Below are 23,844 nucleotides of genomic sequence, written 5' to 3'. Positions count from 1 at the left end.
CTTACCAAACAGCGGACACTGAAGGACCGTCTCTGAGTTTGTGTCAAAACACAAACTCTCAATCTAATATATATAGTAACTTTACAAGAAGCTGTTTCTAATCCATTGAATTATTAACGCTTCCACACATGTTGTCACAGTGTTGGCATAACGTTATGAAGCTAGAAACTTATTCAAAATGTTATCATTTTTGACTCGCAGTACTTGAAAAAAAAAAAAAAAAAGAAAACAACACAATTAGCGGTTTTTCATTCGAAGTTTGTCGATAGTTATGGCAGGAAGTTATCCCCCCGATGACACATTCCTAGCACTCCTCCCATTCCGCCCACACACACACACACACACCCTCAACCCTTTGATAGAGAAAAAAAAAATTTGGATCGCATTGGCATTGAATGGTGTGAGGTGGGGGGGGGGGGGCGGACTCGGTCTAGTAAACCCTCAGTCGCAGTCTTTTTTTTTCCTCTTTGTGTCATGATGAGACATATGCGATTAGTATACTTTGTAAGCATCGAGTCTTTTAAGTGTGCCAGTCTGATACTGTTACAGTGTTTTATGTAGACTGGATTTTGTTTTTTAACTTCTAGACTGTATTTAAAATAAAATTAAGTTTTTCTCTTGTGCTTTCTATATACCAAGCTCTTGCATTCCTGAAGCAGTTATTTAAGGTAAAAAAAATTATTCTATAAATAGATCTGGTGAACTAAAGGGAGAGAAAGACATTAGTTTTAATGGTCTGAAAGAGTATATATTTAACTTATTTAAGGAAATTTGAATATATTCTAATGTGAACTTCTAGGTATTTGCCACGCTAAACACGCATGCCATAAGTAATTTTCTGTTTAAAATTTAATAAATTAATAAAAAAAAACTATAACTTTTTGTTGCGGTAATTAAAACTATAACTTTTTGTTGTGGTAATTAAAACTATAACTTTTTGTTGTGGTTATTAAAACTATAGGTTATTCTGCCTGTTAAAACTATAACTCCCTACTCCGGTAATTACAACACAATGCAGGAAAGTGTCAGCGTAGTGAGATTTATCGTCGATACATAAATTGCGACACAACCATAAGCATCATGAACTTTTCACCCAAAAAAAGCCAAATTTCAATAATATATAACTGAGTCTATTCAAAAAGCCAGACGTATCTTTTGATTATATTAGAACTAACATTACAATCTCGAGATTCACTTTTCAAAATATTTTTGATTTAATAACAGAACATAAAATATATAATTAGTACCATACTTTCATAAAAAGTTTTAAAAAGTTCCTTTTTTTAGACTCAGCGATCTATATGGGGGCAAATGATGAAAAGGTCCTCTGTTTCTGTTGTCCACGACTAACGAGGGTGTCATTTCCACTTTACATTTCCCCAACTATTAAAGATAGGTGAACTCAAGAGGCGCTTAAAGGTCCCGAACTAAAAAATCATGAAGATAATATTTAAGTGAAAAAAAATATAACAAGTTAAATAATACTTTTAAAAACTACAAATAATGTTAACAAAGTCCTTGGATTTTCTTGGAAAGTAAGATTAAGGGAAGAACGAAGTAAGATTAAAGGTAAGAACGATTGAACGAAGTAAGATTAAGGGTAAGAACGAAGTAAGATTAATTGTAAGAACGAAGTAAGATTAAGGGTAAGAATGAAGTAAGATTAATGGTAAGCAAGAAGTAAGATTAAGGGTAAGCACGCAATAAGATTAAGGGTAAGCACGCAGTAAGGTTAAGGGTAAGCACGAAGTAAGATTAAGGGTAAGCACGAAGTAAGATTAAGGGTAAGAACGAAGTAAGATTAATTGTAAGAACGAAGTAAGATTAAGGGTAAGAATGAAGTAAGATTAATGGTAAGAAAGAAGTAAGATTAAGGGTAAGAACGAAGTAATATTAAGGATAAGCACGCAGTAAGATTAATGGTAAGCACGCAGTAAGATTAATGGTAAGCACGCAGTAAGATTAAGGGTAAGCACGAAGTAAGATTAAGGATAAGCACGAAGTAAGATTAAGGGTAAGCACGAAGTAATATTAAGGGCAAGGACGAAGTCAGATTAAGGGTAATGACGAAGTAAGATTAAGGGTAAGCACGAAGTAAGATTAAGGGTAAGGACGAAGTAAGATTAAGGGTAAGGACGAAATAAATGTGCCCATTTTCACAAAGCTTATATCAACTCTCTCTGTCTGTCTCTATGTCTGGCCAAATGTTTGTACGCATTATTTCTCCCACACACAATCTTGGATCAAGCTGAAATTTTGCACAATTATTTCTTTTACCTGACAACACAAGAATCAATTAAAAAAAAATAACCCATTAGTTAATTAACTATTGGTCATTAATTATTTGTTTTGTATCTTTAACAAGGATCAAGAAAGTTTACTTGATCGATGTGGTGGCTTAAGCTGAAGTAGTCCCCCTTATATTAGGCTGCCGTCTTAGGCTTAGTGAACACAAATATCAAATAGAAAAAAATCACTCATCCATAATAGAAACTTAGCTAGTAGAGTGGTTAACGCGTTGGCTTGAGAAGGCTTGAGCCATAAGTTTGAATTCATGTCGTTGCCCCTGTTTTTTTATGTTATAAATGATTTTTTATTGTTAATCTAGATTTATTACAAATTTAATTACACTACTGACCGAAACTAATTGATACAAGTACGCTAAATATAAACTTTGTTTTAGGTATTTCTAAATTTTTCTCTTGTTTAATTTACTCTTGGTGTAATGCACAAATTGTAAGACAAATTTCCATCAGCCAACGCGCCACCATATTTAATATTTAATGTAAATAAAAACCCACTCATTTGGGAGACCCCTTCAAGTGGGGGCCCTGATTTTTTTTAAACTCTCCCCCCTCCCTCCCCCACCTTAGCCACGCCTCTGTTCTGAAATAGCAAATATCAATCCTAGAATTATTTTCTCGACAATATTTCAATAGGTATGGAAAATGAGTCAGAGTTTCTCTTTCAGAATCTTCGTCCAAAAGCGACAATTTGTTTCTGAATGGAATTAATTCTTGTAGCATCGAACAAGTGTGTTTCCCTTTCCTTGTAACTTACAATAAATCTGAGTTGAACGAAAAATATCTGCCACCGTGAAATAAAATTTCTGGATCCACGCATAGTTCATTAGCGCTCAAGAAGAAAAAAAAACTTTTATTTCAGTAATCAGTGAAGCGAAACGTTTACAAAATTGTCCGCTCGATGTCTAACGAACCTGCGGCAGACGATCTGCAGACTCACTCTCTACCTCAACTAGAAATATTTAAATAGACTGTGGAAACGAATTTTAGCCCCAATGGGGTCTATAATCTTTACCTGCGGTCCCATTCCCCCTATTTTTCTTCAGAGAATTTGCACTTATTACTTGGTGGGGAATAATCCAATAATTGGTTGGTATCTAGTGAATAATTTTGTTTTTAATATTGAGAAATACATTAGCGCACCTGTTATATTTCTCATTTCGTCTGTTGAAATTGACATGTTTTGTTATGAAATTCAAAGAGAAACAAGGCACTCAATTTGCTATATCTACTCATCGCTTTGGTCCTTTGAGTTGGAATAATCCCAAGAGCTCATTTTTAGGGCCCTTAGTGGAGATAACTCATCCAAGAATCTCAGCGTGGCCGCTTTCGCCGGACAGAACGAATCTTCTCTATATATAATTCTCTTCTTCCCTCAATAGTTTGAATGAGCAAGAAGTAAAGGAAAGATCACTCTCTTATTTCTGCGGAGTCACCCCACGAAATAACAAGAGGGGGGGGGGAGAACACGTGGGTATTCACACGTCGCTACGGATGGCTGCGCGCTGGACTATCAAACCCTGGCCGCTCCCATCCCCCTTCGTCTTGCGGGAGGTTTGGACTAAAAAGTAAACTATCTTCAACTCTGAAGGAACATCCGAAACATGTAAAACATTTTACAAACAAACATTTTACAAACACTAAATTGCAAGGCCGGACTTACGCATTGTGAGGCCCTATTCGAAACGGATTTCGCGGGGCCAAATTTGGGTAGGGAAGCGGACAATAAGTGAAATTTAAGAGTTTGTATTAGAAAATAAATTCGTCTATGCATTTTAATCATTCTTTACTATGTACAGAATTACTTTACGAGCCTTGCGTATAGCAAATTCATACAGTATATCATAATAATTCTGTTTCCTACATAGATCCCGCTCAATAACAAGAAATACCAAATGTTTCAATCTATCTTTGAGAATTGTTGACCTCCTGGTAAATCGACATGAGGGCGCGGGAAATGTTTTAAGTTAAAAAATGGTTTAATTTAATAATTTATACACCTTGAATTAGCGCGGGTCCTATGAAAGTACGGATCCTTTGAAAGCGGGGGCCCACTGCGGTCGCATAGGTTGCAGTGGCCTAAGACCGGCTATGCAAAATAGCGGCAATAGCGGCGTAAGCTGTGCCGCCGGTCGACTAGTAATAATAAAACAATAAATTCATTTTATAAATGTGTACCTAATATAGATATGCTAGATGGTCGATTTGATTTCCAACGAAAAGTATTTCGGCGCGTCTATGGAGATAATGATGCACGTTTGCTAGCGATTGTTTGCGACATTGTTCCTTTCTAGAGATGTGCGTCTTCTCTGTAGGCTTACATTACAACAATTTAATGGTCTCTTACAAGGCAAGTTGATTTATAATATTCCGTGCCTGCACTAAACATTTAGTGGAAGAGCCGCATCCATTTCATAATTGTATAATGCATACATAGACATAAATAAATATAGACTGGCCGAAGGAAGTAACGTCATGTAACTTGAAAACATGTACATCTATTGTATTTGGATTTCCGAATTATGAAAAATTGCATGATCTTCATTCTTAGAGATTAAACAAAACTACACTGCCTCCTTATTTACAATATATATATAGGTTATGGCTGAAATAGATATGAATACTTAACTTTTATACTGCTCATAAATGCTGTATAATAAAGTTCACAAAATTGCAAGTCACACATTTTCGTTTTCATAAAACTCTTTAATCGGCCAGTCTATATTTATTTATGTCTATGAATGCACATCAGTGTGCGCATCAGGTGTCTGGTGTGCCAGGGTACTGCTTAAATTGACACTTAACTTCCACATCCGGTACACGCGATCTTATTGTCCAATCCTGGACAGCTTTTTGCTTATGAGCAGAAGTACTTTAAGATTACATGCTTGAGACCTCATGAGGTAGAGTCAGTATGGTAAAGATTTTTTAGCCTGTCTTGTTATCATCTCCTTGAAAATACAAACTTTTCTAGAAATATATTGACGCGCCATTTTGGATGGGTGTCAGCTCTATCTGATCAAACTAATGAGCCATGGGGACATGATCTAATTTATGTCTTAGTGAATCTGTATTCCAGTTTGTCGGAAGTCTAAATCCAGGGCCGGATTTAAGTGAGAGCATGCGACGCTACTGCTAATGGAAATCCACAAGAGATAGGCCCCCACTATCATGGGCGCCGCCTAGGAGTTTGCAAGTTGGTGCACTTGCACCCTCCCTGAATTCTGAGTAGCCAAATTCTATACATTATTTTCCACCATCAGATCAATTAAAATCTAAGTAGTGCTTCCACTGGTGACTGAAGTACAGTTGTAATAGCCTAGTCTTATCAGGAATTGAAGGCTGACCATGTACGTGCACCCCTCTGAATTCTGAGTAGCCTAATTTTGGCCAGTTTTTTTTACACCTTAAAATTAATTAACTTCGGCTAGGAAAAAAAAAAACTTAACATGTTTAATTCCACTGAAATACAGTTACAAGGATAAGGATTAGCTATTATTGTAATAAACTAGAATAAGCTCATCTGTAATTCGCGTCCGACCATGTGCGCTTTATTATAGGCTTGCAATTCAATATTCTTTAGCACGTTAGTCGTAATGATTTGTTTTTTAAATTTCATTAATTATTATTTACAGTGCACTTGATATCGCATAGGTTTAAGAGGGAGGCGAAGGGGGGGGGGCACCCGTTCTTTTCTTTAATATTTTCCGTAATCAGTAAGGATGGCTGCCTGGTCGTGCGGTTTGCGCGCTGGACTGTCGTTCAGATTTATTGATGCTCCAGGGTTCAAACCCTGCCCGCTCCCAACCCCCCGTCGTCCTGCGGGAGGTTTGGACTAGGAAGTAAACTATCTCCAACTCTGAAGGAACATCCGAAGTATGTAAAACATTTTACAACAAAAAACAAACATTAATAAAAAAAAAAATGTTGCACCCTCCTGCAAACCCCCCCCCCCCCACACACACACACACACTAAAATAGCTATTTTAAATATTATGAAATATTAAAAAGAAAGGAAAATATGATTAAATTTACTAGTACTCTGTTTCGTACTCAACGATTTGTCATTCTTGTAGTACTTCTTAGATTATAATGATTCTTCTTGAAATTCAATAGTTGATGTATATTAATATGTTATCCATTGCCGTTTTTTTTTTTTTTTTTTTTTTTTTTTTTTAAAGTATAAAAATTTGGTTTAAATTTGGTTAGAGGACTAGAGAATTATCTTAAACACACTAAGAGCCTTCGGGTATTTCCACAAGTATGCCCTATCCCATAGATTCCTATTCATTAATGTTGAGGACCATTTTGCGCACCGACTTCTATGTCTAGATCTAAAGGCCTATCATTAGAATATTATACATTCTAGTAAATTTATACATTTTCATAACCAGGAATTTATCTCACGGCTTGGAGGGGGGGGGGGGGGGAATGGGGCGTGGTTAAAAACGTAGTTTTTTAATTTAACATTCATTAGTTATTAAAAGCAAAAATTTGTACAAATACTCCTTCTTCCCTAGTGCTATTAGAGCATGGAATGGGTTGCCTGAGCTAGCCAGGAAAACCAGTGACTTGGCAGAATTTAAGTCATTGGTTAATATGCATGACTAAATGCATGACGCGTAGGACGTAATCATCTTCTTTTTTGAAGTAACGTCTGTATTATATAAGATAAGATAAGATGTCAGGGCTATTGACACATCGGCCGCTAATGGTTTTTCAAAAAAATTGAAAATCCATAAATCTTTCAGTGAATAATCCTTCATTAGCCTCAGAAATAAGATCGTTTTTTGGGGGGGTTGGGGGGGGAGGGATAGACACAATAAGCTGTTTGTATTTTTATTAGAGTGGTACGGGCTAGAATGTGACAAGGTGCACCCATGCTGAACGAAGAGCTGCATTGTCGTTTGAAAGCGCTTATGTCAGCATAAGACATGCTAAGAGAAATCAAATTGTAGTTTGATATTGGGTTCATTCCGATGTGACGTGATGTCTCATAAAATAGCCAAATCCCACAACTTTGTGTGGTAGTTCAGTTGAGATACTTGCTTTGAATGCTCTGTCTCAAATATTGATTTAAAAACAACGTTTTAGTACCTTATCATATTGTCCAGGTTCAAAACCTTGTCACAGAGGTTTAGTTGGTGAATAAAGCAATGAAGCTGCAGACACTTGGTTCCATTGGACTCGACAACCTTTCTAATAACTCTTGCTTCCAGTCCACAGTGGAATCCAACCATACTTCTGGCGCCATCAGTAGTCACTCCCATAAATTTCTCCCAAGAAAAATATCCTTTATGATTGTTGAAACCTTTTTGAACAGGTCTTTGCGTGATGGTCCCATGCATCCTCCTTATAGCTAATAACTCCTCTATTATTTCAATATTGCTGCTTCTACCGTAAATACCAAGAGTTAAGAGGTTCAAGATATGCCTGTTTCATATTATGTTTTTGTTTTTAAAAACATCCACATTATCTTATAAAACAAATGTGTTGACTCACTATCATGTTCCTAAAAAAAACAAGTAAAGGTCCGTTCACTTTTCCTGGAAGATTTCAAATTGAAGTGTAAAAGGTCATGGTACCAATCTATATATGAAAGCGTTACTGCCCAAACATAGGGGAAAATACATTTTCATCCCCTTTTTTTTTTTTTTTTTTTTGGAAAGGGGAAGATTTTCTACGCTTTGTGTTGACGTTTCGGCGGGCCGTATGGAACGACTTCGCGGGCCGGATCTGGCCCGAGGGCCGTTTTTCGGGCATCACTGTGTTAATGCATTCATTCATCAAGGGAAACCACCGTAATTTTTCACAAAAATATTTTTAAAACATCCTGGTTAGACCCCCAGATGTTCAGCAGTTTGAAAAAAAAAGAAAAGACAACGTATAATTAGATTCCTGTCCATTTTCCAGATGTGAAATGACCCTCGGTCACAAACCTTGAAGTCTATGAGAAAATGGAAACTCGGGTCTAACGGTCGCTTCCAAATTTTTTGGTCTACAGAAATATAGTGTGTTTGAAAGACCCCAACCTCTTGGCTGAGTTGTTTTATCTGAAACTTGTCTAGTTTCTTGTAATAAAGTAACAACATACATTTAGGGATTTAAATACCATTTTAATTTGAGAAATATTTCAGGGATTCTAGTTCTATTTATTTATGTACTATGGTACCAAAAAAATACTAGAACCACTTATAATGAGTCATTAGACTGCTCAAAGCTTATAAGTAGTACAGGGAGCTAACTGACTATGAGCATGCCATTTCCTGAGCTCATTTTTTAATTATTATTAATAACAGGATCTTATTACATATAACAGCGCACTTTTCAATGACGTCAATTTGTTTTTATGAATGAAAATTTAACTCTAGTGTTGCATTACTCACATGGTTTATGAATGTACACTTAAAAAGAAAACACTACATTTTTTTTCTGACACTTGCATTTTACATATTAAGTGTAGAAGGTAAGGCTAAGCTTTAAGGATATCAGAGAACTACTTTAATATGCGTATGAGTCTGTAACGAAAACGAGACAGGATGTGACAACACTTACGTCATTGATGTTTGTTTGGGACTTCATTCCAATTTGTTTGTAAACACAAGAAATCCGCAATGACAAAAGTAATACAAAATGATCAAACATAACTTGAGTAAAAGTAAAGTTGCAAATATAAACATGGATACTGGAATTGCCAGGATTTGTTTTTAAGCTTGGCCCCTGACAGCAGGGCCGGTCCTAGCAATTGCGGGGCCCTATGGGAAACTGATTGCGCGGGGCCTAGCCTGTGTGGGAATAAGGATAATAAGTGAAAATTAAGATTTTGTATAAGAAAAATAATTCGACTTTACTAAGTTAAAAATTGCGATCTGTACTTTACGAACCTTGTAACCAATGGCATATTTATATGCTAGTGAATATAAAAGTAAATACAGTATTGGAACTTCCGGTTAAGGTATAAATTCGCCCGATTATTACATGAAAGCTGACAATGCCTTTTGTCCTTTTATCACGCGTAGGATTGGCGTCTTTCGCAATGAATGACACCCACAAATTACAATTTTGTCTATTTTTCTGGAGATTTTAAAGAGTTTTCAGGAGATTTTATTAAATTCAGGAGATTTCCAGGAGTTTTTCGAATATATTTTGCAATTTAATCATTACACCCTGAATTAGCGCGGGGCCTATGAAAGCGCGGGGCCCACTGCGACCGCATAGGTTGCAGTGGTCTAAGACCGGCCCTGCCTGACAGAAAAATATTTTAAAATAGACCTACTTTTTAAAAACCAAAGCTTATATTAAGCGTACTTGTATCAATTAGTTTGGATCACTCATATAATTAAATTTGTAATAGATCTAGACAAATAAAAAACAATTATAAAAATAAAAAAAGAGGAAACGACCTGAATTTGAGTTCATGGCTCAAGCCTTCTAAGGCTTATCAAGCCAACACGGTAACCACTCTACTAGCGAAGAATCTATGAACATGGAAGATTGTAAAGTTATCTGTTGTTTCTATTTCATTGTTTGTGTTCACTAAGCCTAAGTCAGCAGCATAATATAAAGGGAATTAATTCAGCTTATACCATCAGTTCAGTCAAGTACTATTTCTTTCCCTTGTTCGAGATACCAAACAAAGTAATTTATTTTAATCAACTAATTGTTGTTGTTGTTATATTAATTCTTGTGTTGTCAGGTGTTGTGTTGTGTTGTGTTGTCAGGTCAAAGAATTTATTGTGCAAAATTTCAGCTTGATCCGAGATTGGGTGTCGGAGAAATAACGTGTACAGAGTTATGTCTCGCAAACCTCAAAGATTGCCAGTGACAGATCTTTATGGAGACAGCCTGCCGCTCAATGCGCAAAGGGAATTTAAGTCAAAGTAAGTCTGAGTGAATTTTACTCAATTTTATTGAAAGTCACTCGTTTGTCCATCCGTTCATCTGCCCTGAATCGTTTGCATTTTTAAAGAAGCAAAATGTAAACAATTAAAAAAAAAATTATCTAAAGGGGAAGAACTTCGTCCTTAAAACCAATAATGTACAAGTTATTTCCCTTATTCGATATCAAATTAAAAAAATGAATTACCAATAATTAATTGACTAATTGAGTATTTTCGTTTATTAATTCATGTTTTTAAAATGAATAATTGTTTAAAGTATGAACTTGGTCGGAGAATGCGTGAGGGAGGAATAGCGTTGATAATTATTTAAGGGGACTAAACCCAAAAACTTTAGCCATATCTGTGAATACTCAAGTATTAATTTTCCCTTCTTGCTATTACAAAAAAAAATTACTAGTAATCAATTTCCTAATTGGTTACTTCTTCTTTTTTATTGATTCATGTCTTGTCTATGTCAATGAATAAATGTGCGAAGCTTCAGCTTGATCCAAGAAGGGGCGTGGGAGAAATAACGTGTGCACACTTTTTACTAGACAGACAGATAGACAGACAGACAGATAGATTGAGTTGATATAAGCTTTTTAATAAGAGGATGTAAACAATTTTTGGAACCAATAGAATTCGGGCTCACTCCAAGATAGAAATTGGTGTATAGTGCCAAATCCATTAATCGCTCTGCGCCGCTTTCTTTATAACTGAACTATGAGAAAAAAAAGTATTTGTGAAATACATTAATGTTAGTACAATCAGTCTATTCCAAACTCAGATCTAATTACTTTTATTGATTTCAAACAATTTATTATATTATTATTCACCATTTAAAGTGTTTTTTTTTTATACCGAATCATGTTTTCAATTTCTTTGTGTAAATCCAGTAAGGGGGAGCGGGAGGATTCAGGAAGAAGGTTTCTGTGCTGCCTTCAGACGCTCAGCTAGATCAGTCAGGATTCGAGCTTGTACCCCCTCGATAGGTAGCCAATCACTTTATGCCACACCCTAGGTTACTGTATTTGTTTACAGTGTCGCAAAAAGGTCCAAAACAAAGCGACATCAACAATGTATTTACATAAAACTTAACTAGTTGTCATTATCTGGACACCAACTCTCCAGATTTTTTTTTTTCTCTCTAGATAAGAGTTTCAACCGGAGAAGACAATTCACTTCGAAAGTGGATCACGTGACACTACTTGACAAATTTTGCCCTTGTAGACTTTAGACATCGATCTAATTCTAAACTTGATTCAACCACCTTTAGCAGCATGCGAGAAATGCTAAATTAACAGTACCTATGCCACAGCAAAAGGACCAAACTACTATGGGCTGGACATGGCGTCCTTATGCCTGACACTGACAATAGCCACCTTCTAAGACAGAGAAGAAAAAAAAAAGATAACAAGATATACAGTTGAAAGAGTGAACGAAATTACAATAAACATAGGAAACCCTGCCGGACCAAGTAGAAACAAAGACCGTTCATCAGCTACAAACAAAAAAGAAAAAAACAAAATAGGCTTATTAGTAAATAAAACAAGGACTTTACACACACATAGATGCTGTAATGAATAAAAGGACGCTCAAAGACGGAAAAATAGAACGACAAAAGGATTTCCTGCTGCGGGGATAAAGAAATATAGAAAATATACTAAACAGAACTAACGTGTACAAACTTTTCACCAGACAGACAGACAGAGTGAGTTGATATAAGCTTTGTAAAAAAAAATAGAACAGATAGATCTTGTCACGAGTCGAGTCTGTGACCTATTTCGACCAGTTTCTGGAAGCGAGGTCAAGTCAGTGCTACTGTCCAGCGTAAACAAGTTAATTTTAGGTAGTCAATCAAAGAAAGAGGTTAAGGGAAAAAAATAGCACACGTCAGCTTCTAGAAGGTCAAAGTTACTAAAATAATTAGGGGAGAAGGTTCCATGATTCTGGAATGTACTATTAAAAAAGGTATAAAGTCAGTTGGACGGGTTCCCGCACAGTAGTGGTTCTTGTAGAGCGATGGTCCTCGCTTAGTAATAGTTTGATAGAGTTATAAGTTTTGTGATATTAGAGGGTCCATTAATTAGAGTTTTATTTGTTGAAGTGATATGAGTTGAAGTGATATGAGTTGAAGTTACCTTAAATGAAGTTACAGTGGTTGAAGTGTTATAAGTGAAGTTTTGTGTATCTTTAAGATTTAAATGTATAATATAAATCCCCGGCAAGTGTAACCGTCACAGATCTCCTACATCACGCCCAGTGCGCTCTGACCTCATCTCTAAGTGGACCTGTGGGGAAGTGGGGGGGAAAGAGGATTTACCAGAGGCAAGTTTTTTTAGCAAACACAAATCTCGAATTCAAAATACCCAATCCCGGCTTTGGGGGCGCGTGGCCGAGTGGTTAAACGCTTTGCTTTAGAAACTGGTGTCCCGGGTTCGAATCTCGTTGAAGACTGTGATTTTCAGTTTCGGGATTTTAGGGCGCCCCTGAGTCCACCCAACTTTAATGGGTTTAGTTAGGTAATGTAAAGGCGGTTGGTCGTTGTGCTGGCCTCAAGACACCCTCGTTAAAAGTGGGACCAAAGAAACAGATGACCTTAACATTCTCTGCCCTATAGATCGCAAGGTGTGAAAGGAGAACTTTAGTTTTCTTTATTTTTAGACCCGGCTCTGTGGTATGCATTTCGGACTATCCTGCTCGCTTTGATCCGCCCCGCCATGCAGTAGGTTTGGTATAGGACGCAATAATTTTCATAGCCCACAATGGGTTTTGAACTCGAGCCCTCTCTGTTAGGTAGCCACTCAACCACCCATCCAAAGGTTTTAATAAATTCATTAATTTAAGATAGAAAAAAAATAATTCTGTCACTTTTAATCATTTCATTCTCAATCTCGTGTCTCTGGTTTGCTCACTCGAAATGGCCAACTTAGATTTGTGTGTGTGTGCTATATCTCTTAGCAGACGTGACCTAAATTGTGGAAAAAAAAAAGAAAGAAAGAAAAGCGATTGTCTGCTTGACAGTAAAATACTTAGTACAACAGTTACATAACAAAGAAATATATAGGCCAGTGTTAATGGGGTCATTGCGGTTGGTGCTAGCTTGCTCAGTAATGAGGTGTTCACCAGTGGGGTCAATGGCAGACTTCCGCGTTCTCTCATGGTGAGGTTGGTCCAGTTAATGAGATGCACAGTCAGTATTGCGGATAATTTTTTTTTCATGTTAACTATAAAAGAGTATCCTGGATCTGTTTGCTCTTGAATCTATGCACATTGTTGAACAGAACAAATCTATATCCAAAGCAGCATTCAGCTCTGATTAAAGTATCCAATCATAGTGTTGTGGGCTAATCTTGTAAGCTATCTGACTTTATTTCTATATTACTAATTCTTATTTCATTTTAGCCACAGAACATTACAAGTTAACAATATACTTAATAACGACTTTGACTTCTACAAAATAACACTTAATTTATCACTGGGAAATCCGTCCAGTCTTCCTAAACGTCGCTATATCTAACTCATATCCAAAACAAACTACTTCTATACTAACGCCATGTTGCTCCTTTGTTCGTTTAAGTCTACTACGTCATTAGTCTGTCTTACTACGTCACTACTTTTACCGTCGCTAAAAACAGTACACAATATATTTGTCTAACTAAACTAACATACTCTCTAAACTAGTATATTACAATAGTTCAAATATTGCTTGTTTTTTTTTTTACACAAAGCTTATATTAACTTACTATGTAGCCTACACACTGGTACAAATCTTGTAGATGTACACGTCATTTCCCCCACGTCACATTTTCGGATCAAGTTCAAACTTTGCACAACACTTGAATCGATTTTAAAAGTAACCAGTAAGTTACTTAATTAGTAGTATTTAATATAATTGCTTACGAAATAGACAATAATTAATATATAGCCTAGGTACCAAAACTTGTTAGTGTGTCCATAGGGTTCTTTTCATAATAGATATATCAATGTCCCTAAACATAAAAGTTTCAGCGCTGGGTTAAATCACTTCAGATCAATGACCTGGCACAGGGACGGCCTTAGCAGTGCCCCACTTGCCACCCCCTTAGGCCGCTACTGACCTGGGGGCATGGTATGAGAAGAGAACGTAGAGGAATGGACATTGAATTGAATGAAATTCTATCCCAGAGAGGAATGGACATTGAATTGAATGAAATTCTATCCCAGAGAGGAATGAACATTGAATTGAATGAAATTCTATCCCAGGCAAACTACAGAGAGGAATGGACATTGAATTAAATGAAATTCTATCCCAGAGAGGAATGGACATTGAATTGAATGAAATTCTATCCCAGATAGGAATGGACATTGAATTGAATGAAATTCTATCCCAGAGAGGAATGGACATTGAATTGAATGAAATTCTATCCCAGATAGGAATGGACATTGAATTGAATGAAATTCTATCCCAGAGAGGAATGGACATTGAATTGAATGAAATTCTATCCCAGATAGGAATGGACATTGAATTGAATGAAATTATATCCCAGATAGGAATGGACATTGAATTGAATGAAATTCTATCCCAGAGAGGAATGGACATTGAATTGAATGAAATTCTATCCCAGAGAGGAATGGACATTGAATTGAATGAAATTCTATCCCAGAGAGGAATGGACATTGAATTGAATGAAATTCTATCCCAGAGAGGAATGGACATTGAATTGAATGAAATTCTATCCCAGAGAGGAATGGACATTGAATTGAATGAAATTCTATCCCAGAGAAGAATGAACATTGAATTGAATGAAATTTCTATCCCAGAGAGAAATGGACATTGAATTGAATGAAATTCTATCCCAGAGAGAAATAGACATTGAATTGAATGAAATTCTATCCCAGAGAGGAATGGACATTGAATTGAATGAAATTCTATCCCAGAGAGGAATGGACATTGAATTGAATGAAATTCTATCCCAGAGAGGAATGGACATTGAATTGAATGAAATTCTATCCCAGAGAGGAATGGACATTGAATTGAATGAAATTCTATCCCAGAGAGGAATGGACATTTAATTGAATGAAATTCTATCCCAGAGAGGAATGGACATTGAATTGAATGAAATTTTATCCCAGAGAGGAATGGACATTGAATTGAATGAAATTCTATCCCAGAGAGGAATGGACATTGAATCAAATGAAATTTCTATTCCAAAGAGGAATGGACATTGAATTGAATGAAATTCTATCCCAGAGAGGAATGGACATTGAATTGAATGAAATTCTATCCCAGAGAGGAATGGACATTGAATTGAATGAAATTTCTATTACAGAGAGGAATGGACATTGGATTGAATGAAATTCTATCCCAGAGAGGAATGGACATTAAATTGAATGAAATTCTATCCCAGAGAGGAATGGACATTGAATTGAATGAAATTCTATCCCAGGCAAACGACAGAGAGGAATGGACATTGAATTAAATGAAATTCTATCCCAGGCAAAAGACAGAGAGGAATGGACATTGAATTGAATGAAATTCTACCCCAGGCAAAAGACAGAGAGGAATGTAGAAATGCGGTCGACAGATCTTGTGTGCGGCCCCAACGGTTCAACAGACACTAAGGGATAGTTGAAGGCATGTTAAGATTTTAACTGAAAATCATCGAAGGAGCTTATGAAGTGTTTACACTATAAGATAAAATGGGGCGATGCCTGCTGCCCTTTGCCAGACTTTAAGACCGCCCATGTTTATACATCCTGTTCGGCGAGATTAAATAGTCACTTAAGATCGTTGAGCATTCGAAAGAATATGATTCCTGTGTTTGATCAAATGATATGCAATGAAAGAAAGAAATTTAAACAAATTAAAGAAATAAGACGTCCCACTTAAAGTGTTTTCTAGTGTCCTCCGTGTCCTCCGTGAGTTCAATCTTATTCTAAGAAATTAATAAGCACTTCTTTAGTGGCCTGTTAGTCAGAAACTAGGCGTGATCAAATGACAGAAGACATCAATAAGAACATTCGCCTTTTTAGAATTTTATTCATAACGAATCAAGGAAACTTCTGGGACGAAACAATATTATATTTTTAGAAAAACAAAAAAGGATTCGACTTTTTCTAAATGTGTTCTTTCTATAAAATATATCAATTCTCTATATTTAAGCAGCAAAAATTAAATTTTAAAGGGTCTGGATTACTAAAGGACTGAGAATCGATACGACCACTTCAAAGTGTAGGCCCTACAAAGTAAACTGCTAACAGTGACAGATAAATTCTATGCTACATCATCCCTGAACATAAACATAAAGACCATATAGCTTTATGAAGGTGAGATTGATGAACATTTTTAATTAATTCTATATAAATGAGGCCAGTTATCTGGTTTTTATTCACATAGATGTGTTTCTAATTTTAATTTAAAGTATACATTAAAGTAAACATTAATGGCCAACCACTAGAAATTGTTGATCACTTTTGCTATCTTGGCTCCATCATATCCAACAATGCTCTACTGCAGGGGTGGGCAAAGTACGACCCGCGGGCCAAATGCGGATCGCCGGAGCGTTTTATGCGGCCCGCAAACACCCATAAATATTAGATTTGCCTTCAGATTATATATATTCAAAATAATTTTTAAATAACTATATAAACTATGATGAAGTGGCTAAAGAAACATTGACTATATATGTTATTTTAAAAAGTCGAAAGTAAACGAAGATTATTCTATTTGGCAATATGTCGAAACATTCAGTCAAAGACACAAACTCAGGCCAGTATTTATTCGATGCTATTAAGAACTGTATCGAAATTGTTCAGTTGGCAAGGAAGAATATAGCGAGTGAAACAACTGATGGCGTCCGTGCTTTGCTTAGGAAAAAAATGGTTTGTTAATAAAAGTTTACAAAAAGCTTCATTGAATATGAAATGTTATTGACCCAATTATCTCAGGGATCAAACTTATCAGAGCTAGGGGCCTTAACCACAGGTAGTGGCAGTAACGAAAAGTACTTAAAGATTTGGAAACAAAACATTCTGATGTTTGGTAACAAAGTAGTATCAGCGTGGTATAGCATGGGCAAGGCGGTACGTGACGTTTTGGCGCCGCCGTTTTGGCGCCGCCGTTTTGGCCCCGCCGTTTTGGCGACGGGACGTTTTGGCGCGAGCCGTTTTGGCGACGGGACGTTTTGGCGCGAGATATCATTTGACGATAATTTAATAAGCACGTAGCTTTTTTTAATGAGCCCTTGAATTCCAGCGACTTAGGCAAATAACCATGGTGTCTATGCATACTTAACTTAAAATATTTTGAGAAACATGGTACATGTATTTATTTTTACTTATTATTAGCAAGTGTTTGGTATGTATAGCTGGAGATACCTTACAGTCATTAAATAAACCAATGTTAATGTAAACAAATAATTGCATCAATTTTTAGTCTATCATCGATTCATTTTGTTTTTTATTTTTGTTTTTAATTTTAAAGTAATATCTTAAAAAACTTTTTTGAAAATAAAAGTGTGCCTCTTAATAAACACACATACACAAGTCAAAATGTTTATTAAAGAAAATGATGTGAAAAACAAACACACATTTACATTTATGACGTGAAAAATATGTCTTAACACAAACACTCATGCAAAACATAGAAATGAATAATTCTGTAAAAGAAATAATACAATAAACGTACATAATGTATTTCGCGCCAAAACGTCCCGTCGCCAAAACGGCTCGCGCCAAAACGACCTTCGCGCCAAAACGGCGGGGCCAAAACGGCGGCGCCAAAACGGCGGCGCCAAAACGTCCTGCTTCGTGGGCAAGGTGCTGAGAAGAATATGAGGAAGAAAATGATATGTGCCATGTAGGATATTGATTGTGACTTTGTTTCTGATATTTCAATAGAAGAGTGAAAGACAGACTTTATGTTTGCAAACGACATTATTACTATGTGTTGTTTGCACATTTATGTGCATCTTTTCAAGCAAAGCTTTCCCATTTCTCCAGGCAAAGAAGTGAAAACATTATCCTTTGCTGAAAGGTGAATCTATTTCTTGTGAAATGATTGAAACGTACAAGACTTATTTTGATACTTTGGATGTGGAAATTGAAAGCAAATTTTAAGGCGTCAAAAACTTGTAACAGTTTTCAATACCCTCAGTTCACCATTTGGTGCAGAAGCTGATTCAGCTCCAGAGGACATACATCAAAGCAAATTATGACCTGAAAGAGAAGCTCAAGTCAGATCTTTCTCTGGAGTTTTATGGGTGCTAGAACACTTTAAAATTAACTTTGCTGCTAAAATTCTACATAATTTGGGTTCACATACGTATGTGAGCTAGCATTTTCTTGTTTGAAAATAAAGAGGTGTAAGAACGGGTTGATTCTGACTGACTGTAATTTGTAAGCTAGTTCCACGTTTCCGGAACGTTATGCATGAGTGATAACAGTTAAATATTTCACACCAAGTACACTTGTACATTTGTTGTGAAATGTGATGTAAAAGACAAATACAAAAATTAAAAAAAAAAAAAAAAATTAGTTTTAAATCTTTAACTCTTGTTGTAATGTAAATCTCTAATACAGTACAAATGTGAATGAAAAGACATACATAGTTAGCTATCGTATTTTCCCAAGTTGCAAGTATTATATATATATATATATATATATGCGGCCCCCCATTCCCAAAATGTTATAATGCGGCCCTGAAAAGAAAAAAGGTTGCCCACCCCTGCTCTACTGGATAAAACATTAACAACAGGATAGCCAAAGCAATGGACACCATGTCACGGTTGCAGAAAAGAGTGTGGGACAACATATTGCTGACAATACTTAAGACCTGACCTGTGTGATGAGCACTTTGCTATACGGAAGTGAAACAAGGTCAACCTACTCATGGCAGGAAAAAGGTTGAAAGTCTTCCACCTCCGATGCCTATGGCGGATCTTTAAAATAAGGTGGCAAGATAAAATAACCAATGAGGAAGTCCTACGAAGAGCAGGGTGCCAGAACATCTGCTAGTTGCTTGGCCACGTTCGTAGAATGCCAGTAGGTCGACTTCCACAGGACATTCTGTATGGAGATCTAATAGAAGGCAGGAGAGCTGCTGGTCGCCAACTTTTACGGTATACAGATGTATGTAAACGCGACCTGAAGCTCTTCAAAATCGACATTAGCAGCTGGGAAAAAGTGGCACTGTATAGATCCACATGGAAGGGTCTCGGATTGCAGACGCTATACACTACAGAAGCAGAAAGAAGGGTGAAAATGCAACGGCGCCTGGTGATTACATATGCCCAACCTGCGACCGCAGCTGTGTATCAAGGATTGGCCTCTTTAGTCACACAAGAAGTTGCAAAGGGATGTGTTTCAAACTTAATTGAAAGTACATTCATTTTTTATTTATTTCTTTTTGCTTGATGAAAACATTGACAACATATTGAATTTTAATACATTTTTATTATCCTTTTAAAATAATAACAAGTATATTTCATAACAAATAATAATAACATGTACTAAAAAGAGTTGCAATTACAAGTTACATTGCAAGTAATAACTTGTAAGAATAACAAGGTATATAGCATGTAAAGATGGCAAGCAGCAATAACAGCAAGTAATGGCCTAATAACAGAGATACTAACAAGTTAATAATAACAAGTAATAAGAGCAATTTAATAGTAGACAAAATATCAAGGTTACAAAGAAAGTTTGTGTGGAAAAACAAACTCAAAATCACAATCCCCCCCCCAGGCAGGTAACTATGAACTACAAACTATCAACAACTACAACCCTATCTCCGTCCGATACAAAGAGACGTGCTTGTGTCAAAAGTGTTGCTGACACTGTTGTAATGATAGTTCGACTAACGACTTGACCAAAATTATAAAACCGTTCGCATAAATGTGTTTAAAATATTCTCAGTGATTATATTATACCCCGAGTAGTCTCCTATGCGTCTTATTATTAATAGTGAAGTCAATTGTTGTAAAAATGGTGTAATTTTATGAAAAAAAAACCAACTGTTTGCATAGTTGAATTTTTAAATTAAAATTTCCGTTTTCAGAAAAGAAAAAAGTAGCCGTTGCATCAGGATTTTAAATGGTCTAAAATATCATAATGTCGGATTTTAAATATCCTTTTTAGTTTATGAGATCTAAACGGGACGGACGGTCGGACAGACAGACAGACCACACAAAGCTATTCCTCTTATCGAGGCCCGCTAATAACAACATTAATAATAACAAGTAATAATAATAATTACAAGTAATTAGAGTAAATAACAATACAGAGTTCGTAAGCAATAAGGGCAACTTAATAGTAACCTGTAACGAAAACAATTAATGAGTTATTAATAAATAGTAATAGTAGCACAATAAAAATAACATGTGAAAATAGCAAGTAATAAAACGATACAGCGAAGGTTGACTAGCATGTTGTAGATCAGTGGTTCCCAAACTTTTTTTGTAATTCTTTGCAAACGACATATTGTTATAAACTTGGTGGTGGCACAGAGAGGGGTAGTGGTGTGAGTGTAGTCAGCCGACGCAAATCGCCCCAGGCCAGCACTAGACGAGCGGTCAACCGTGACGAGTTACGACTGTCAGCCGAGACGAGTGTCAACACGGTGGTTCGGGAAGGATCGACGGCGGTCCGGGAAGGATCGACGTCGTGAACAGAGCTCAGGAGCGTCACGAGAGTTGTAGTCATCTGACCACCTAGAAACGTCGAGCGGCGTTCTGTCCAGTTCGAGAAGGCCAGTAGGGACCCTATATAAGAGAGGAGGTGGCGCAGTCAAGACGGTCGAGAAAAGGGGCTCAATACAGCAAGGTTCAGAAAGGAGGTTCACGGCAGGGGTTCAGAGCCCGGTTCACTACAGTCCGGTCGACTACAGCACAGTTCAGCGGTGTGGTTCTGTACGGAGCATTACGACGGTTCAGTGCGGAGTACTATAACGGCGTCTTGATCTTGGTCTGTGATCGAGTCCGACACAACGAGCCTAGTGTGTGAAGTCAGTCCTGAACTGTTGAACCCAGTGAAAGCCCGGAACGAGACGGAGAGGCCAGTGCAAGAGTTGATACGGCGGAACGGTGTTAACGAAGAGATATTTGTACGGTCTTGTGTTACGTGCCGCCAATTGTACAGTATTGGCTGTTATTTCTTCAACTATTAAAGTGTTACGTTACTTTGGAGCCCTGAGTTGTCAAGTTCTTTAAGTTGGTGGTGTATGGTGCAGTTTGCAGAGAGCCTGGATAGTGAGATTCGTAACAATATATACAGTTTGGGATCAGCGGAGTCCCAGGCTCTTACAGGGCATAGTGCTGTGAGCTGCAAACTGCACAATGGTCATCGGCTCCAAATTTGTCCTCAGGGTTGACCCACAAAACTTTTCCCATGTTTGGGTATAGTTGCAAAATCAGGTTTACAATATAATATAAGATTTCTCATTAAGAATACAAAGTGGAAGAGGAAACACTATAAACGCATTAGTAACATGTCATAAAATGTCAAAAAGCATTCTACATAATCATATTTATATATAAAATATGTGATTGGGGATGAAGTGACCGGGGGATGGAGTGACCAGGGGATGAAGTGACCGGGGATGAAATGACCGGGGATGAAGTGACCGGGGATGAAGTGACCGGGGATGAAATGACCGGTCACCGTTTTTTAAACTACAACGGCTGGTAAAATCGATGTTTTTCTGTAGTGTTTCCGTATTTGGCTATAAGTAAAGAGATGATGAGGATGAAAGAGATATTGTAAGACGCTTACAAACCATCATCTTCTCGATATGATGTCGAAGGGAGATTGTATGGGTCTATTCTGAACTTTATCTTTGAGTGTTCGAAAGTTGTTCAAATCTTTATTTTTGTCAAGGTGGCATTGTCTCAAATAATCCTCCAGCATAATTAGTTTCATATCGTCATAAAAAAAGGCACTTGGGCAAACGCTTGTTTGACAAGGAAGGAATTAATCTTTTTGTTAAACATTAGTTACATATAGACAAAATAAATCTTTTTAAAGAAGTATTGAAATTATATACAACAATTTTTCGTTTGAATAGCAGGATAAACATTTAAAAGATTAACTAAGGTACAAATCATATATTAGTGTATGAAAGAATTACATTAATGGCTTAATTTATTTTTTTCACTTTCGTAGACCCATTGGAAGTCTTCGTAGACCCCTGGGGGTCTATATAGACCACTTTGGGAATCACTGATTGTAGATGGTACACTTCAAGTTTGACACGTGTGTGTGTCAAAGCAAAGAGGGAGCATGTGACATAGTGAAAACAGTGCGTTGTGCATCTCTCAGTAGAAAAATTAAGCCTCAATGGTGGCTAAGTGCAAGCGACAGACTGGCACACAACAAAAAGATGCAAGTGTGTGTGTTTGTGTCTGCGTGTGTCGGTCTGATTTTGTGTCTGATATGTGTCGAGCTCTACATTAAATGCTGCACAATTTCAGTGCAGACTACTATGCAGATCAGCTGACCAACGCCCGAAAAACCTGGCCAGTTTAGTACATCTCGTCTGTTTACGAAAGATTGTTCTCTTAAAAGTAAATAGTAAACTAAAATCTGTAATTACTAGGATTACTCCAAAATAGGGCTGCACAGTCACATGAAAAAGTGTTCGAGATGAACCATGGTCGTCCTACGACTGAAAGAAATCTGAAATAAAAATTACTTCGGTAATTAACAAATAAATACTTGTATTAAAAAGAAAGTTTTCAGTACAACTTTATGTGAGCTTTTAAAATATCATAAACTGTATTATAGACTCCCTGGCCAAATGTTCCCGGCCATCATATGCATTTGTAAATATTGCAATTGTTTTAAAACTGTTCGTTTATAAACATAATTGATACTTTGTTTCGCTGGCAAGCAAAATGATCAGTGATTATATAAATAGGCGAAAACAAAGAGGAGAGAGAGAGGATGAAGAGAGAGAGAAAGAGGATAGAGAGAGAATAAACAACGCGAAAAGAAAAGAGGACAGAGAGAGGGAGAGAGAGAGAGAAAGAGAGACTAAATAACGCAAAAAAGAAAGAGGAGAGAAAGAGAGAGAGCAAGAGAAAGAGGATAGAGAGATAATAAACAACGCGAAAAGAAAAGAGGAGGAACCAAAGGTATCCGTGAACGCAGCTGGACCACTTCAACTAAATGTGCGACAGCCAATGGACAGCGTAGTCCAACATGTTCTGAATATAAAAGCCACAAGCCAAAATGCAGAGTTCAACCTCGAACTGTATAGATAGGGCTCAATGTCTGACTTGAATGAAATACATATGTGTTTTGATGCTTGATACATCTACTGATTATGATATTGGTTCTTTTTTTTCCAAAGGATATAATTCTCATTAGACACTAACGGCTGAGTTATAAATAAAAAACAACAACATTGAACCAATTTGAACAACCAACTTTATACTATTACATTTCAAGTTGGCAGAAACATAAAGCCATCGATCAAAGAGTCTCCAATTTCAATGGGCATTAAAATGTGGCTGCTACCTGTGTGGTTCTTTTCACTGACTGTATCAAATGCAGTGAGTGATCAATCCCTGGACATTCGGTTAGCTGATGTAAGTATTTACATATTTATATAACAACTTTTCAATTTTTTTAGTCATTGGAATGAATGAAGTACAAATTATTGACTTTGGAGTTTTTGTATG

The 23,844-nt window shown here is 36.7% G+C and overlaps 1 protein-coding gene across 3 annotated transcripts in view; it reads left to right on the top strand.

The window, feature by feature from the left end:
* The first annotated feature begins 495 nt into the window (after positions 1 to 495).
* The window catches only part of LOC106077353 (72 kDa type IV collagenase-like), a 41,288-nt gene continuing 17,939 nt past the window's right edge, over positions 496 to 23,844 (top strand). The window contains exons 1-2 of one of the 3 annotated variants that reach the window (XM_056006742.1): positions 496 to 668; positions 23,514 to 23,751. In XM_056006742.1, coding sequence (XP_055862717.1) covers positions 23,656 to 23,751 — 96 coding nt within the window. In that variant the 5' untranslated portion in view covers positions 496 to 668; positions 23,514 to 23,655. Of the gene's footprint in view, positions 669 to 16,161; positions 16,493 to 22,661; positions 23,752 to 23,844 lie in introns of those variants that run through there. The other 2 variants (XM_056006743.1, XM_056006741.1) reach the window with 2 other exon arrangements.

The sequence above is a fragment of the Biomphalaria glabrata genome, chromosome 12, assembly GCF_947242115.1.
Source record: "Biomphalaria glabrata chromosome 12, xgBioGlab47.1, whole genome shotgun sequence".
NCBI classification, from domain to species: Eukaryota; Metazoa; Mollusca; class Gastropoda; family Planorbidae; genus Biomphalaria; species Biomphalaria glabrata.
The sequence above is the reverse complement of the archived record's forward strand: the minus strand, read 5'-3'. Positions and strand labels throughout refer to the sequence as shown.